Raw genomic sequence first — 18,388 nt, 5'->3', positions numbered from 1 at the left:
TACACGTTATAAGTAAACCATATGAGTCTTTTGGTCTAGCCAAAGAAAAACATATCCAACATTGATTTGATGTCCAAATTCGGTAATGTTACAACTACGAGAAATTGATTGGCCAACACAATAATCTCATTGGTGCTATTGGATGTGAGCCGAACGCATTCGTATTCGGATAATGTCATATAGCGCCATCTCACGGAATTTTAAGGTACCAGTAGATTATCATCCTATGGTAACAATGCAAGTACCACAAAAATTTACGAGATGGCGCTGTATGACATTGTCAGGATGACAGCAAATAGAAAAAGACCATAATTGTTAGCTATAAAAAAATGTTATATATCTATACTACTATTATAAATGTGAAAGTTCGGATGGATGGATGGATGTTTGTTAGTCAATCACGCCAGAACGGTTGAACGGAATTGGATGAAATTTAGCTGAGAGATAGATTATAGTATGGAATAGGACATAGGCTACTAATTATTCCGGTTAATTGAGTGATTAATTTTTTATTAATTAAAAACTAACTTTCCCGCCAAAAATCTGAGGCCAATTCCCGCCAAAAATGAGTAAGGCCTCAGTTTTTTTTTTAACTAATGAGGTTAGGCTTAATATATTTTCGAAATAATTTGAAAGGATTCTGTGTATTTTCTTGGTGTTTGATGCATTTAAAATTAAACATTGTTAATGAATCAATCTTTCGGATTCATTCTGAAGTACTTTTAAATTAAAATAAAACAGATTAAAGGAAATTAAAAATTTCTATTCTGCATTGCGTTACCCCAACTGGCGTTGAAAATTCACGCATGCGCAGTGTGTTCTGATTGTTGACAACTGTGTTTTCATTTTAATTAAAAATTTTAAAAATTATGTGTATTATACTGTTGCAGCTATCTCAATCTCAATTGATAAATAAAATAGACTTGACTTGATTTTAAAGAAATACGGACTCGCTGTTTTGTTTTATTTCAGGTTACAATGTAAATCAATTGTTTTTAGGTTAATTGTATGTTTTTGTAACTAAATTGTATTTATGTTAATTATATATTTTTCGCATATGCTTATAGTTTTAAGTGCATCGGTTTTTAGTTAGTTTTAATTTTTTTGATTTGTTATTATTTGAACCGTCAGTTTTCATACATAAACATTTCACGTTTAAAGTCATAAGATAAAGTTCGTTGCCTTTCTTAAAGTATGCTATTCACTTGTATGTCATTTGTAAAACCTGAAGTCAATAAACTGAAATAATACAGTCTTTTTTTATCCTTTATGTAAAAAATATGGTGTTGTAATGTTTATTCAGTGGCGTAAGAGATACTTAAAGAATATTATTTTTTTTTCTCTTTCTGTTCATATTTGGCTTAAAAAGAGTTTCAAGCCCTTTCTTATAGTTAGTACCAAGACATCTGTATTCCCGTTTTCTATTGTTGCTACACTATTGCATGTTTAAAAATCATGCTAGGATACAATAGATGAAAGAGAGGAAACTGAAGGGTTTATCTGGAACTAAGAATAAAAACACTACTCTTTTATTTAAGCTAGAATAAGAAAACACCCAGAATCAATAAATATTTAAATAAGAAATAATACGATTATAAAAGATCAATATATAAAAGAAAACTAGAATAAAATAGAACAAAGCAAACGTAAGGCCAATAAAACCATGAACAAGGACAATCAAATGTGAATTGAATAGCAATAAAAGATGATATTATGTGTATTACACAATCACAAATCAATCAGATTTCAAAATTAGTTATACCCGTTTACCTCCCAATCTGTTCACTGAAATTCTGTTTCCCGAAATGAATAATTCTCTTTTTATTCTGCCAGTTGATTACTTTCTCAAGTAATCCTATCTGTATAAGGTATATCCAGTGAAGATGCTATTAAAAAGGAAATAGTACTCGCCCTTCGTTCTAGTCCAGCCAACCATAAAACTGGCTTCTTCAACCCCCAACCAAATTGCATGCTATTTCATTCGTTCTTCATTTTGATTGTCTGTGTATAGGAAACCGATTCAGTATATCTTATTTGCGATTAATGGAAAGTTACTGAAGAAAAATTATGCAATAACTGTTCGTCTGGTGCGAATTTAAAAAGGTTTGCTTATATATGCTAACTTTTTATGAAATGTTTAGTTTAAATTAACTTTTAAGATTTCAGTTTTCATTCCTATTGTTTATTCTGATTTCCAAGTTTCTATTTTCGTTTAATACTGCTCTTTAGCAATTTGTAATCTTTTAAGATTGTCAGTATAGACTTTCGATTAGGTAGCTGTTCAGGATTTCTGGGCTAAGAAAGGATCGTAGACAGGTCGATTAAAAATATTATTAACTAAACTACCAAATAAAAGAATTTGTAAAATCTATAAAATATTTGAGTTATTAGACAATGTATGTTATCAGTGTGAATTAAAATCATTATTAAGGTTTGCATATATATGCTAACTTTTTATAGAATGTTTAATTTAAATTAAGTTTTAAAGTTTAAATTTTCAATGTTATTGTTTATTCTGTTCCCCTAGTTTCTATTTTTTACATTTAGCAATTTGTAATTTTTTAAGATAGTCAGTGCAGACTTTCGATTAGGTAGCTGTTCAGGATTGCTGGGCTGAGAGAGGATCGTAGACAGGTAGATTAAAAATTTTATTAACTGAACTGTCAAATAAATAAATTTGTTAAATCTATAAAACATTAGCGCTACAATGAGTACTCTCAGTATGAATTGAATTCATTATTAAATAAAGAAAGATTAATTCTTTATTAAAAAATATAAATGGAATATTAATTATTTATTTAAAAAAATAATGGAATATTAATTATTTATTTTGTTTAACTGCTGTTTAATATTCCCCATAATAGATCCTGTAAAATAAGTTAATTTTCAATGCTTTATATTTTTTAAGTTTATAACTTTTGCATAATATAAATACAATAATTAAGTTATTATTGTATAATTAAAAATTAATTTTCAAGGAATTTTTATAGTTTAGACCTTTTTTCTATAACTGTTTTTTTATGATTGTTAAAAATGAAATCTATAATATTTCAGGGCTAAAACGTGTACTCTCAGTATGAATTAAAATCATTATTAAATAAATTAAAGAATGATTAATTATTTTTTTAAAAAATATGATGGAATGTTAATTATTCATTTAACAGACTATGTGCTATTCCATTTAACAGACCTTGTAAAATAATTTAGTTTGTACTGTTTTATATTTTTTGAAGTGTATTGTTTTTTAATATAAATATAATACTTAAATAGTTTTACTTTGTAAATAAAGAAATCAGTAATTAATAATTAAGGTTAACTTAAGATTAACCAAGAATTTAACCTTTTTTTAATGTTATCTTCCTACGACTACTATTTGAAAAATAATAAAATAAAAATACAAAAAAAACCCCGCAAAATTACGAAAATAACGAATTTGAACTTAAATAGTCATTAGCATTTTGATTAAATTATAAATGGGCTGAAATGTGAAACTAAATTGGTTTTTATTAAAAGAAGGGCTTCTTTCATATTGTGCATTAGCTGTAACGTTCAAATGCCTAAATCCATACTTTTTTAGGGCGTCATTTTGCCGAAGTAAATGCTATTTTTTATTCAGTATTAAAAAATTCTTAACAGATATACAATACAATACAATACAATACATACTACTCTAATTTCTTTTATATGATTTAACCTCAACTAATGATAAAGATGTGTGTGTTGGCGCTCTACAGGTCTGACCATTTGACGTAGAGTCACCAGACTTGATACAAATGTACTTTGTAAGATGGAGGTATACATCTCAGAGAAACAAAAATTGGAATTTTAATAAAATAGAATTTAAGTTTTGGAGTTTTGCATTTTAGTTTAATAAAATAATACAGATTTTTTTTTTTTTTTTTTGTATATTAGCCTCAAATTCAAAAGATTATATTTCGGATGATACCGAATTTTTGCCTATAAATTTTTCCATTTTTAATCAATTTTTTAAATATTTAAAGTCTGTTTTACAACAATACGCTTATTTCACTGTTGAAGTGAAATATGAAAATCATTTCCATTCTTGCTATTAATATTTAATCTTTTTTTTTTCTCATATTAAATTAAACCTTGCCGTCGTCCTGGCATAGGGGTAGCGAGTCTTCCCCGTGATCTGGGTGCCCCAGGTTCGAATCCCGGTTCGGGCATGGTTGTTCTTCATCTGTGTTCTATCTGTGAGGTGTGTGAATGTGCCCCTCTGTAAAAAGGGGTTGTGCAAGCGAATGTGTGAGTTTCATCTTCATATGAGCTAGAAGTCAGACTTTTGCTCTCGGGGGTGCTCAGGGGTCTTTACCCTCAAAATCTACTGCACCCTCTTTCCGTGGTAACGCGGACACGACATCATCATCATCGAATGAAGTCTTTGATGCACATTTATGCAAGTCTTCAAGAAATTCATACCTTCTGTTAAGGATGATGAAAATCATATTTATACTCTTATATATCGTTTAATTAATATTATTATCATGACTTTTTTTCATACTTTACCTAAATAACTTTTACCATTTTATAGAATGCCTATATATTTATATATATTGCCAATGAAAAGTGTAAAATGATTCTTATATTTTATTTTATCCTTTGCTCTAAACCACCCAATACTTTATAAAGTAGCTAGATATTCTATAGACTACCAACGTTTTCATATAGTGCCAGAAACATATACATAAATTACAGGTATCAGATTGAACTTGGATTTCTCAGCCAAGTAAGGTTGTATCAATTAAAAAAAAATGTGTTAAAGAAATTCTGCTTCAATAGCTCAGCCTGTATATCATGCATTATATTCAACATCTAACAAAACATCCAACATTTATTTTTTTATTTTTTCAAATATGATAAATCTCTATCTTTTAAATTTTATAAAAAAAGACAAGAAAAAATTTTGCCAATGCAAAATAAATGAACGCAAAATAAAACATTGGTTAATAAAATAAAATTCAAATTAAGAAAGAAGTGGTCAAGAAAAGAATATAAGAAAGGAAAACTATTAATATTTTAATTAAAAATGAAGGTGCGGAATTATATTTAGTTTTCGTGTTTAATCTCTTTGTTATATCTGGAACATCACTTTTATGGCTATAACTGTAGTAGTTCTAAGGACAAGAGGGGGGGGGGCACATGATTTTAATAGAAATCTATACTGTACGTATAAAATTCTTATACTTTATGTATGAAAGATTTAGCTGTAGATTGTTGATTGAAAGTTCCCAGTGTATTATGTATATGCGTCCATTTCATTTCGCCATCTGATCATGGCTCAAATTTCTGGAGTGTATTTGTAAATAACAGTTATCTAGCTTTAAAAAGGGACGTTAATCTAATAAAGTTATAATAAAATTAACTACAGTTTAATACTTGTACGATCGATACGCATAAAACACTTAAGAATACTATAGATGATTTTGTGTATTGTTCGTCAACGGATTCTAAAACCCTTCGCATGCGTTAGGATGGGTTTAATTCGACAAAATAGGGGTGAGAGGAAAGATAAAAGGAGGAGATGTTTACATTGATCAGCAAAATGAATTCCGGAAATGCTCACGCCATCCGCGTCTCACCCCTTAGTGAGAATCGTCGAAAAGTGGTCATCTCAGGCTACTGAAATGAACAGTAGCTTTGTGGTGAATTGCATATAAGCCAGTAACAGCGCTTCTGCCCGAACAGATGTTTTGGCAAAATCGGAATGTTTCTGGACTGCTACCCAAAGGTCCCAGGTTCTCTCCTCACGCGTCTCATATCGCTTCAGCTTCATTATTTATACCTATGAAAATATAAACAAGCTTGAATCTGTAACATGGAAAAAGAAGCTCATTGTGAACAGTATATATTTATTTCTATATGACAGTAAAAGATTAGAGATGGACAATTTTTGAAATTTTTAATCTTCTTTCGTATCTGCGCTCAAAAACATTGATTATTATCTTTTATTTCTTTTATTTTTATCTTTTATTTTTATTTATGAATTATTTATAAAATCTGTGTTTATTTCAGATTATCATGGAAAGTGTCTTTTCTGACAGAGGTTCTGGACCACAGTTAAATGACACTAAACCAAGAATCAATGAGCCGAAAGCTTCAAATAGAAATAAACGCAACTCGAAGCAAGGCGTCCTGTGGTTAATACTGAGAAGCGCCATCTTCACACTCTGTTTGGCTACGTGTTTGTATCAGTCGCTGTCATTTTACAAACACTATATCACTTACCCTCTAACAACAAGTATTACAATCATTAATCGTAAGGTCTTTAAGAAGCCAGCCATAACATTTTGCAACAGAAGTCCGTAAGTATTTTACAATCATTCTCTTTGCGCCTTGATATCAGAGTTCCATTATAGGTTTAAAAGTAAATAAATTCCTTCCAGATTTCGGCGGGAAAAGTTCTGCATGAATCATCCCTCTTTCTGCCAACACCCATACGAAGTGAAAGAGTTTTGTGAGGAGCATGGCCATTTCTGCAAGGGGATAAACATCTCAACACTAATGGTCAGTGCCCTTCCATTTCTTTTAAAATATTGTTACGAAATTTTCGGGGTGGGAGTTTGGATAGTGGGAGTTATATGGTGTGGAGAACGCTCAATCAGCAGGCGACAGTAGAAAAAGAAACAACGACGTTTATTTACACGAAGACACACAGGACAGCACAAAAACGACAACTATATACAGCATAGAAGACGACTATCTTCAGCCGAGACGTGCAGCATACACAGCAGCATATAACAAGACTCTACTGCAGACAGTAGCTCACAGCTTAGTTCAGCACTAGCTTGACTCTGTCGCTGCTCTGCTAATCTCTGGAAGGCTAGTTCTTTACTGTCGATTCCGACTACGACGACTCTAGTGCACGACTACTCTTCAGCTGCAGGCTGCTCCTTTTATAGGTCTCAGGAGGCGGGGCTAGAAGCCTCTCAACCAATCAGGAACATTCGAGGCGTAACTCGGTTCCTACTGGACGAATCGGGAAAATTCTCGATGTTTCGGGTATAATCTATTTTGGCGCCAAAGTCGCCAAATGGTCGCGAAGTTTTGGGACCTCCTATGGAACCAACTATGCTGGGAAGCCGCATCACAGATTCGTAACAATATCAACCTTAGTAATATTTTCATGTACTTATTTTCTATTTATTCCTATTAAATTAATCTAAAAACCTTTTCAAAGAGTCAGTCCTGCATAATGGTTAAGTCTTTCAACAGCCACTTCAGTTTGGTGCGAAATATTTGGCAACTGAGGAAACGTAAAATCTTAGCACTCGAGTGGCGCCGCTACGACGACGGAGTGCATGCATAATTTAAGCTTAAAACATCGTAATTCCGTTTGTTTGTTTGTTTTTTCATTCATGATCACAATGAATTATTTCGATTAGTATCTAAGAGTATTAATACTGATCTTAGTAAAGATTGCCTATATTGTTTGAATAAAAAACTAAATTGTATGTGTTTTAAGCTTAGAGAGTAATTAAAACTCTATGTCGCCGTAGTGACGCCTATCAAGTCAGTCCTGCATAATGGTCGTCGATTCTGCAAGGGGAATAACAAACTTTACAGAATAAAAGATAAATACATTGGAACGTCTTGCATTTAAGGCAAGAGTGTAGTCACCCATTCAATTTCAATGAAATCCCATACATAAAGATCAGATGCAAGTACAGTACATTCCCGAATATCCGGCCTAATGTGATGGAAGGGTAGGTCAGATAACAAACAGCTGGATAGGCTGTAGTTCTATCTATTCGTTTCTTTGCCCACCAATATCAGAAGACTATGTTTTTATACCAAAACTCAATGTTATAATATGTATTTTCTCACTTCTTATTGAGTATCAAGCCATCTAGAATGTGAACACGGCTCGGTGAATCATAGAAGCAATTACCGAGCCGAGTAAAATAGAATTTAAAATAACATAACTTAACTTGCCGAATTAAAATAGAAGACTCTGTACTGGCTGTTTATATACTGTACTGCACATTTCATGAATTATTAGGAAAAATTAAGTTAACGGATATTGACTGTTCACATTTTAACATAAATTCTGCTATGCCTAAATTAAATGCAGAAAACCTAAACAAAACATTAACGTAAATTGTAGGCCTGATTCTTAAGGAAATTGGCACAAATTGATTCTATTTTTCGCTTATAAATGATTATACAGATATGAAAAGGTAACCCTAAGATAAGAATCAAAACTTACAGCTCTTAGTTTTTGAAAATGCTAATGCAACGCATTGCCTACCTCTTTTAATTACAACAAAAGAAAACTAGGCCGGATAGCATGGAAGCCGGATAGTTGCTAGCTGGATACTCGGGAATGTATTGTATTGTCTTTCCTGAAGTAGTGGAATGGAATAATCTGATGTTCTTTATACTACCAGAATCATTTTTCTTCCTATCGGCGATTTTTCTAACTTTGTCATTACTTCCTATACCAAATTTTGTGGCATTCAGTTTGATGAAATGAATTACGAATGTTATTGACTAGTTTTCGGTTGATAAAAAATACCAGTAGATGAAATTATTTGCGTGTGATGCAATTTCAAACACGGTCGTGGTTTGATTTCGATTTCCTCAAGTTTTAATGGAATTTTAGCTATTTGTTTTTCTAAAAATAATAAATAAATAAGTTCTGTTCTGTTTGAAAACAAATTCTAGCGCCCACTAAATGCTTTTTTTTTCCAAATTTGTAACAATTCACGTTACAATTTTATTTTATTCTATTTTAGATTCCCAAACTTGGATACTATGCGAGTGAACCTTCCACGGAGTTTAAGGAATTTCTTTTTCAGTCTTATAGAAATTACACCCTAGATAAATCGCTTTTCAGGCTTCGCTTCGGCAGGTAATTAATGTTTTGATCAAAAGCTGTCAATAATTACCAAAATGTACACAGTGTCTCAGCACCAACGTTGCAAACTTCTAGGTGAAGTAGGGTATAATACATAAACGATTCGGAATTCCACAACAATGCTAAGCTGAAAATTCTTTCCAGACACAGTAGATGGCGTTACATGTACAAGCTGTTCCCCAGCGTTTTCTAAAGGAATCTGCAATTAGCATTTCATTGCAACATTCAATGATCATTTCAATGATGACACAATTCTTTTGATCATTTACCAATGACGTAAAATAGCATTATAGTTGATGTTAGCAAGCCTAAAATGCACAGTTCAAGTTAAAATTTCAAAAATCGTCTTCACAATCTACTCAAGAGGCACCATACACTTCGACTGGAACGACAATAAAAATCCTGCACGGAGAGATTTATTCCACACATTTTTCCCTCATAACCAAAAAAAGAAAATGAAAACGAGCGAAGGAATCTCAAATTATTTTATTTTAATTTTTAAAAAAGTAACAGGGTCTTTACAACGTCATCTATCGAAATACCGATGACATAGGTAAAAGAAGGAAACTATTTTTTTTTTTAAATCATGGACCATACATACTGCATCTAAATTTTAGGTCTGCTGACGTCAACTACGATGTCATTATCTATGATAAATCTCTGTCTATGCCATCGTTGATTATCATTGTTGAATCTTGCTGTGGAATACTGAAAGTGAAAAATCTAAGGGAACGCTCTGGAGTCTCGCGCGCGTGCATCGCCATCTGGCGGTTCTGATAAGCATTTCTGACACAGTATCGCTATGTGATTGAAATCTCCGAAAAATTCGGAACCTGGATACTGAGACAAACCATATTTTTACACTTCACGTATGTCGGGTGTTTACTTTTGCTTATTCAGTTCGATGACCATTGCTGAAACGGGTGACTACAGAAGATAATAATAAGCCAGATTCTTAGTTAAAATTAAAGACGTCTTTTTAACATTCAGATCTCTTTCGTAATAAGTTTTTCTTAAGTTTCGTTTTAGTGGTGTTTCAAATGTGCGTTGCTTGACAATTATTGTTTTTTAATTTTCTTATATATATATATTTACCATTTCAAAAAAAAAAAAAAAAAAAATACAGAAAACTCGGTAAAAATTCAGTTTAATAATTAAAATCTTTCAGCAAGATATAAAAAATATCGAAAAACAAACATTGTAACAATTTATTTGATTATCGTTTTCATTTAGTAGTTCCAGATAACTATCCACAAAGACTATTTTCATATTCCACACTGTACTCTATTCTTCAGAAGAAAAAAAAAATCCTAAAGACTTTATGGGAACACAAGTTATTTTATTGTATATAAAATATGTTTTTGACTATCATATGTAAATGAAGATCTGGAGAGATTATCTTATAAGATTGTTACCTCTACAGGTCACAGAACCAAAAATCACAAAAATAGGAAAAATATATAATATTTTATATTACTTTTTATGAAATTTTTTTTTCCAATAGAATATTTAATTATATAAAATTTGCCGAACTGTTTAACATCAGCGTTAGTTGAAGCAATATCATAAAAGCATTAAAATTTTGCAAGTGGTCTTGCATTACAACTATAGATGTGGGACAATTTATTTTTTAATCGCTTAATAGTAAAAAGGCTATTCTAATATGCGTCATCGAATGCATGTTAAACATGATGAAGCTAAATCTTAAACAGGCTATATTTGTGTGTTTGTGAGAAATTGGAATTATAATTATTCCTTTTTGTTTCAAGAATTTAAGTAAAATTGGTACTTAACTTTTAAACACGACTACGGACACCAGGGTAGATCATAAAGTCTCGGCTTCGATTTAGTATAATTTTACGTTTGAAATTGATTCAAAGAAAGATCCATCATGTTTGGGAGCTTGGTATCGTCATCTGATCACGATTGGAAACGATATGATTCTCCAAAAACAGTTCTTATGTTGCTTAAAACAAAATGCTTATATAATTAAAATAACACCTTTGAAGTGATGATAAAAATAATTTTGATTTTTCTTCGTGAAATGGAATTTTGAATGTTTCTATTTGCCTCATTTCCTGCATATTCAAATAATTTTTTTTTTATTTAGAAATGAAATGAAGTATCTATTAATAGCCGATCCATCAGAGACTTTTACAGAGAATGGAAAATTGGTGAGATGTCACTCGAAAAATCTTCATCTCGTCAGTGCTGGTGAACCAGAAATTCAAGAAATTGGTGAGAAACCTATTTGGAATGTTTTCATTAATTTCTAGCCAATCCGATGACGAAATGGTTGTGACGACACAGAACAAACAATACTTTCATTTATATTTACCCTATTTGGTTAGTTCGTCTAAATTTTTAAAAAGGGAGCGGTCACCCTAAACTGTCTCGCATATATCTAATAACAGTGTTACCCCTGACATAAAATTGTGGTGCTTGAACAAAGCCGCGAACGCAATCAGTACTCAAATCTGTATTTTCAGAACTCTCACTTGAGCGTTTCATTTTTTTTTTTTTTTTTTTTTTTTTTGTATTACAGTGAAGAAAATCGAATTTCGGGTTTCCGTATTCGGACCATTCCGTAATAATTTTATGAGTTCAATGATACTGTGGTGAAAAGCTTATAAGCCACCTAACAACTACCGGACACAAGTGTTTACTTTTGTCTTTTGGTCTTGTTACTCGGCTGCGAACCACAAGGTCCCAGGTTCTATCCTCGCTCCATTCAATTTGCCACATTGATGACCTCGGACGATGAACCTTCAACCTTCGTACAGATGTTGTGGCATCATCTACCCACAGCAAACCAAAGTCGTCAGATTCGCTTGACGCAGCAACACAAAGTCTTCAGACTCACTTGGAGCAACAGCAACCACACACGCTCGCCACTCAAATGCTCAAATGGGTACGGGCGCATTAGAATCAACAACTAAAGCATCACCACTCAATAGCCATATCGTTCGTCTCACCTCCGATTCACTGGAGGGAGAGTCTGTGGTGAAAGTTTATAAGCCAGATAACAGCTACGCTACACGGGTGATTGCTTTTGTATTGTTGTCATGTTACTCGGCTGCAAACCAAAAGGTCCCAGGTTCTATCCTCGCAAATCCGCCACAATACTGTTCATTGAATTTATATGAATATTTATGAATATGAATTTATATGAATATTATATATTCATATGAATTTTGTGTCATTAAAAAAAACAGACCTAATATTATTTTACATATCACGGTTAGAATCAGAGACTGTGCCATGCAGAGTCCATAGAAATCAATTTATTGCTGAGATTTCAACATTTGAATTTCGTGGCTTGCTTCTGGCATCATCCAACATACTGTTGCTGTAATATTATATAATAGAAAAAACAAATAATAATATCTAATGCAAATGAAGCTTTGAGAAAAGAAAATGGCATTCTTCAAGTCAGTCTAAGGAGAATACTTTGCGTAATAAGAATATCCCTATCTCATGGGCCTGTAAAGACCTTTCAGAACTTATTCATCTTTCCTGTTTTAAGCAATTATTTACTGAAGTATTACAGCTAATTTTTCCATCTAGGCCTTTAAACAAGTATTGGTATTGTTCGGATTTTAAGTGTATTGATGAAACAATCCTATAATGAATTTGTATAAGTGCAGGTATTAAATGCAGATTTTATTTGATTGTTACTGCAATGATAGTATTTTGCTATAGCAAAATAGCAACGATTAAAGATGGGCTACCTCCAACCTAGCAAAATTGAGATGACCTGGCTTCAGATAACTTAACATGGACTGGATACGTCTCCTGAGATGGTGGAAGGAGAAATGAGGCAAAGTCGACTAAGGAAAAGTCGCATGGCAGGTGAGGGAGAGTGGGTGTGATGTCTCAGCCAATAGCAAAGCAGACGGTCAAGGGAGTAGGAGAGGGGGAAGTAAGAAGCACTTTGGTCTTGAAGAGGGTCCAGGAAGCGGATAAACTATTGTATCTGGGCGGCCAATCAGAGTCTTTCTACTTTCAGGTGGGCGGTAGAGCTTCGACTTAATCCAAGAGTGCGTTAAGGAGAATGAGCCCCAACAACTCAATAGCAATAACTTTTATCGATACCTTACAGCAGATGAAAGAAAATAATCTAGAACATACAAACCATTTTCAAGAAGATTATATTAAGCTAAAAGAAATCCAAAATGACATCAAAAAGATTCAGGAAGAATTAGAGGAAGTAGGCCCTTGCTCCATCATGAATTGCAATAAGCATAGTACAGAAAATGAAAAACAGCCCTCTCACCCAGAAACTGTGATGGAAAGCAAGAATAATAATGCTGAAGAAATGGAAACCGAACTGCCCTTCCAACCTGTTGACAGAAAACATACTTCAAAAAGAAAAAATTCCGTTGAAAACCCAGACGTAACCACAAGAAATAAATTTCAGATTTTAGGAGAAGAAACATAGCAACCAAGAAAAGAAATCCCCCCCCCATCCATATGAAATTAACAGAAGACTATAATTTAGTACTGCAGCAGCTCAATAGAAAATACCCCAAATCTGAAAATATCTATTTAAATGGATTTATAAAGATCACCCCTGGCACTGATGAAGAGAGACAGGGAATCCTGGAATTCCTAACGGAAAAGAAATTAGAACATATCATCTCCGAAGACCCCTCTGAAAGACCCATTAAAATCATCATTAAGGGACTGCCTCTCAATCAAGATATAACTAAACTGAAACAAGAATTAGAAGCACAAAATTTTAACATTGGTCCCATCTCACAGCTCAAAAATTTTAGAAACAAGACCCTCTACCCTATTTTCCTTGTGGAAGTTAAGAAAAGTGGAAATTATAACAACATCTACAATGTCAGAAACCTGTCATACATCAGAGTAAAAATAGAAACTTACAGAAGACCTGCAAAAGCAACGATGTGTTTCAGATGTGCAGGATTTTATCACAGCGCTCGGAATTGCAGGTGCAATCCGCGTTGTATAAAATGCAATGGAAATCACGCTACGAATGAGTGCTCACAGAAAGAAAAAGTTCAAGAGCCCATATGTATCAACTGCAATAATACAGGACATTTGGCCTCATGGAAAGGATGCCCTGCCTACCCAACAACAGCCCCAACGACAAGAAATAGAAAATCCTACGCTGACATCCTCAGAAATAGAAAAAGTAATGCTGAAAAAATCACAGAAACAGCTCAAAATCCACCTGCACCCAGACTGAGACCCCAGCCCCAACAACAGATACCTGATCCTACCCCAACTTCAGAAGATCACAGCCCACAAACCAACACCCTTGAGATGAAAGATTTATTTGACACGTTAAGAGAAATAAGAAATCTTTTGAAAGAATTTCCTGGATTACTTTCAGTTGCAGCCAAATTAAAGGGAACTACTTCCAAAGATGAAAGAAAATTCATTTTGCTATAATGAATTTATAAATGTAATATTCTGTCCTATTTCAAATAAAAAATGGTGGAATGAGTTGTCTTCTGGTGGTGTGGGCATGATGATTGGGTGTTCCGCTCCTTGCACACACACCGGATGGTGTCAAATCCAAACGGTCTGGCTTAGAATTTTGTCCTCGACCTAACAAATGATGCCTGCACTTATCGATTGGGCGTAGTCGCTTTTCGAGACCAAATATCTGTTCTGTATGGCCTTCGGCTGGGAAGAGTTACTTTCTGAATATATACGTGTAACACAATTCAATACACGTGGTGACCTTTGATACCTTGGCAAGGGCACCGAAGGGATCACTTTCATTTGAAACGTAGTACTTACTGATGGCGCGCATTAGTTTTACAGAGGAATTAATTAAACCGAAAGTGGAATTGGATCACGAAATAAGAGAATATTTTAGAATGAAGTTACTATGGGCTAAATTAAGATAAAATCTTGGAAATTAATTAAATTGAAATTAGAATTAAAATGTCATTACATACATATGGATATAGTGTAATGTTGTTGGGAATATAAAATATTTCTATCCGCATTTAGATACCCCACAATTGTCATTACTTTCATTCTATACGAAAATGAAATGAAATATTTTTGTTTTCTATGAGGTATTATTTAATTTCCTAGTAATGATTTTTTTCCTGATCCTGATTATCATTTAGTAATTACAATGCATGATACATAATTATTGCAGATTCTACTAAGGAAGAGAGAACACAAATAGACTTCTTTCGGCTGAAAGTGAGGAAAGAAGATATCTTCTTTCCCTGGACGGGAAATCAAATTTTTTTATCCATTCATTCTCCCTTCGTTCCGGTTAATCCGCTTTTGGAAGGCAATTATCTCAAATCAGGATATGAATATAATATTTATGTTCGTCTTGTAAGTAATCATATTTTTAATTATTCTGAATATTCCTCAAATCCGAAGCAGTTTTCGTATTATTTCATTAAAATTATTGTCATCGTATATCAGTTTGATTTTTTAAACCTTATGCAAACAAATTTCAAAATTTTGAGAATATTCTTATTTTTTGAAGGCAGATGTTATATCACTTTTAACAAGATATTGAATCAAAACTTTGACATTTTAAAATGGTGCAATGTTTCATTTAAATATTTTTCGAAATAAGTGAAACCATATGCAGAGAATCATCTTCATGGATCAACTAGATACACAAACTATCATACCAATTTAATTTTTTTCTTTAACAAAAATTCGAGGGAACACAGATATATTTATCTTGATTAACATGTTATTGTAATCATATAAAAATTGCCACCGACTGTTCGAAGCATGCGAAACCGTTAGGGTGGGAACTAAAGTTGAGCCTTAATGGCAATTACCGTCCAAAATACAATCCCACCCGTAACAAATAGTGGCATGTAAGTGGAAAGTCATGGAAGTGGCAGTAACTCGACCATGTACTCATCCGGTACTTAATATATTAATCCCGGAAACAGAAGTTAGACGTGTAACAAATGTTTCTTATCGTTTATCTCACGTACTCCCGCTTGTGACAAGTAATAATAATTATCCAATTTGACTAAAACATAAATCTTACAATAACTATATTTCTTCAAAGATTATATGACTAATTGGACATTTGAAAATTGAAGAAAAAAAAGTTTCCAAAGTTTCCAAACTTCGTCATGAAATAGCTGTTAAAAATTTCATTGCAAAACTCTTATACCACCGTATCCTTAAAACGTTTGCTTTAATCATTGTTAAACTATTAAATAAACGTATCAAACATTAATTTTTAACTAAATGGTAGGGAACACGCAAGGAATTTTTAAATTCCATAAAACCAAATAGACCATTTCTTTCAAAAACGAGTTTAAGACATTCTTCGATTTAATTTTTCTTTTTTTCGCGGTTACATGAAGAAATGATCTATACCACTCTAGTTTATGATATTAAAGCGCTTATTACAGATATGCAGAGTATTGTGCTTTAACAGAAGTCAGACAACAAGTTCTTTCAAATGCATAAGGTCTCCTAATGAGAAACAATACTTACTAAGGTAATTTATCACATCATAAATTTAAATATATTTTAGTGAAGTAAACGTATGTTTAACTATAATAATTTTTTGAGAAATAAGTTTATTTTTCGGAAAACACTTTGCACTGAGCCTTATAGCTTTGTCAATGTCAGATAACTAGAAAAATGAATTGTTTCGTTTACATCAGTTAACATTTTAAGTCAGTTTTCCCATCAACTTTTTTATTACTCTCTTAACGATTCTCCAAATATCTTTTTAAAATTTAGAATTTATTAGAATGGCGAAGAAGTTTATTCTTTTTTTTAAGCAATTGTAAGAAAATGTTTTTTATTCACTTTAATTTCCGTATCGAACATGTATTGAAAAAGCACTTTGATGCATCTTGATTTCCACGGCGATCATTATTAAAACAACGCCAAGAATAATGCCAAGCTAAATTGAAACCGTTAGTTTTGCTACATTTGACTACTTTTTCACGTGATTTGGCGGTTTATCGATGTCGCATGGAAATCAAGTTGTACCAGTACTTTTAATTAAATTCCAGAAAACTCATTTAAAAAGTTTTTCTAAGTATACTTTTATTGTCGATCTGAATTAAACCAAGACAGAAAGGAAGCGAAATTCAATTTTTTCAATCTAAGGAAGAAAAATGTTCTAGTTAGTCATCAATAGCGATCACAAATAAAAGAGTAAATATAGTGAATAAGGAAGAATAAGAGATTTCTGCTATTGATGATATTTTATTTTGTGGGCTATAAATCATCAAAAAGGATTTAAAAAAATATTATTGTCATTTTTTTTAAAGGATGAGGAACATCTTCAACCTTATCCATATGAAACTAATTGTACCGACTATGACGCACTATGGAGAAAAAATAACAAAACAGGCTTCCGATCTCAAGAAGTAAGTAATTGTATAGTGAGAAGCGCCCTCTATTAAATCAAATGTGAAATAACTAATGACTATTCATTTTCAAAATGTACAGATGTGCAAAGCAATGTGCTATTTGTCCTATTCCAGAGCTTGTTTTGACTGCGAGAAACCAAAAGTCATGTTATACCAACCAGAAAACTTGTGTTCAGATCAAACTGGTGAGTATTCAAAAATTTATTTTATAATGAATATTGAACTTCTTAAATTATATTCCTTTTATGTTTGTATACAATAAATTTGGAATCAATTTTTTTCACTCATTTCTTGACTTACCAGAATTTGGAAATTTTGGACATCTTTGTATTCTTAAGAAAAATAAATTATAACAATTATTTATCAATTAATCTTTTAAGTCAATATTTTGGATTCCTTGCGGAAAGCTCGCCTTGGCAGTGAACTTTGAAAAAAATAATTGATTTCAAGTGCCATAATATTTATAACAGAAATCTAATATATAAAAATCTCATGTCATGGTGTTTGTGTTCAGACTCCTCCGAAACTGCTCGACCGATTTTCATGAAATTTTTTATGTGTATTTGGCAGGTATGAGAATAGGTCGTAAAGTATATTTCACAACGCTAGGTAATTAGGGTGTCCCTATCCACGTTCACCGTGTACTGAGGAGATCAACGCTTACTTGAAATCATCGCCACTGTGGCGTAATGTTGAAAAAGTCCAGCTAAAAATAAACACGCGCGTCCAAATGCTACAAGATCCATCTGCTGACACATTCTCGGACCAATTGTTAGATATCGGTGATGGAAAAGTTGCTGTCTATGAAAATTCTGGATGCATAAAATTGCCCACTAACTTCTGCACTATCGTTGATTCGCAAAATGCTCTCATTGACCGCATATTTCTCGATGTACGCACATAATACATAAATCATGCGTGGCTGGCAGAAAGAGCCATTTTGGCAGCAAAAAATGTGAACGTCGACGATTTAAACTTCAAGATACATCAGTCGTTACCAGGCGACTTAGTATCATACAAATTGATCGATACAGTTTGCGATGCTAACGAAGCTGTAAATTATCCAACAGTTTCTGAACTCACTGGATTTTCCAGGCATGTCACCACACCTTCTACGACTGAAAGTTGGATCTTCGGTTATTTT

The 18,388-nt window shown here is 32.7% G+C and overlaps 1 protein-coding gene across 2 annotated transcripts in view; it reads left to right on the top strand.

The window, feature by feature from the left end:
• LOC129957368 (uncharacterized) overlaps positions 1–18,388 on the top strand; it is a 43,275-nt gene that overhangs the window by 3,122 nt on the left and 21,765 nt on the right. For both annotated transcript variants that reach the window (XM_056069659.1, XM_056069658.1), the window contains exons 2-8: positions 6,034–6,323; positions 6,405–6,525; positions 8,757–8,872; positions 10,989–11,116; positions 15,024–15,211; positions 17,143–17,241; positions 17,324–17,429. In XM_056069659.1, the coding sequence (XP_055925634.1) occupies positions 6,040–6,323; positions 6,405–6,525; positions 8,757–8,872; positions 10,989–11,116; positions 15,024–15,211; positions 17,143–17,241; positions 17,324–17,429 (1,042 nt within the window). In that variant the 5' untranslated portion in view covers positions 6,034–6,039. The remainder of the gene's footprint in view (positions 1–6,033; positions 6,324–6,404; positions 6,526–8,756; positions 8,873–10,988; positions 11,117–15,023; positions 15,212–17,142; positions 17,242–17,323; positions 17,430–18,388) is intronic.

The sequence above is a fragment of the Argiope bruennichi genome, chromosome 11 (genome assembly GCF_947563725.1).
Source record: "Argiope bruennichi chromosome 11, qqArgBrue1.1, whole genome shotgun sequence".
NCBI classification, from domain to species: Eukaryota; Metazoa; Arthropoda; class Arachnida; order Araneae; family Araneidae; genus Argiope; species Argiope bruennichi.
The sequence above is the reverse complement of the archived record's forward strand: the minus strand, read 5'-3'. Positions and strand labels throughout refer to the sequence as shown.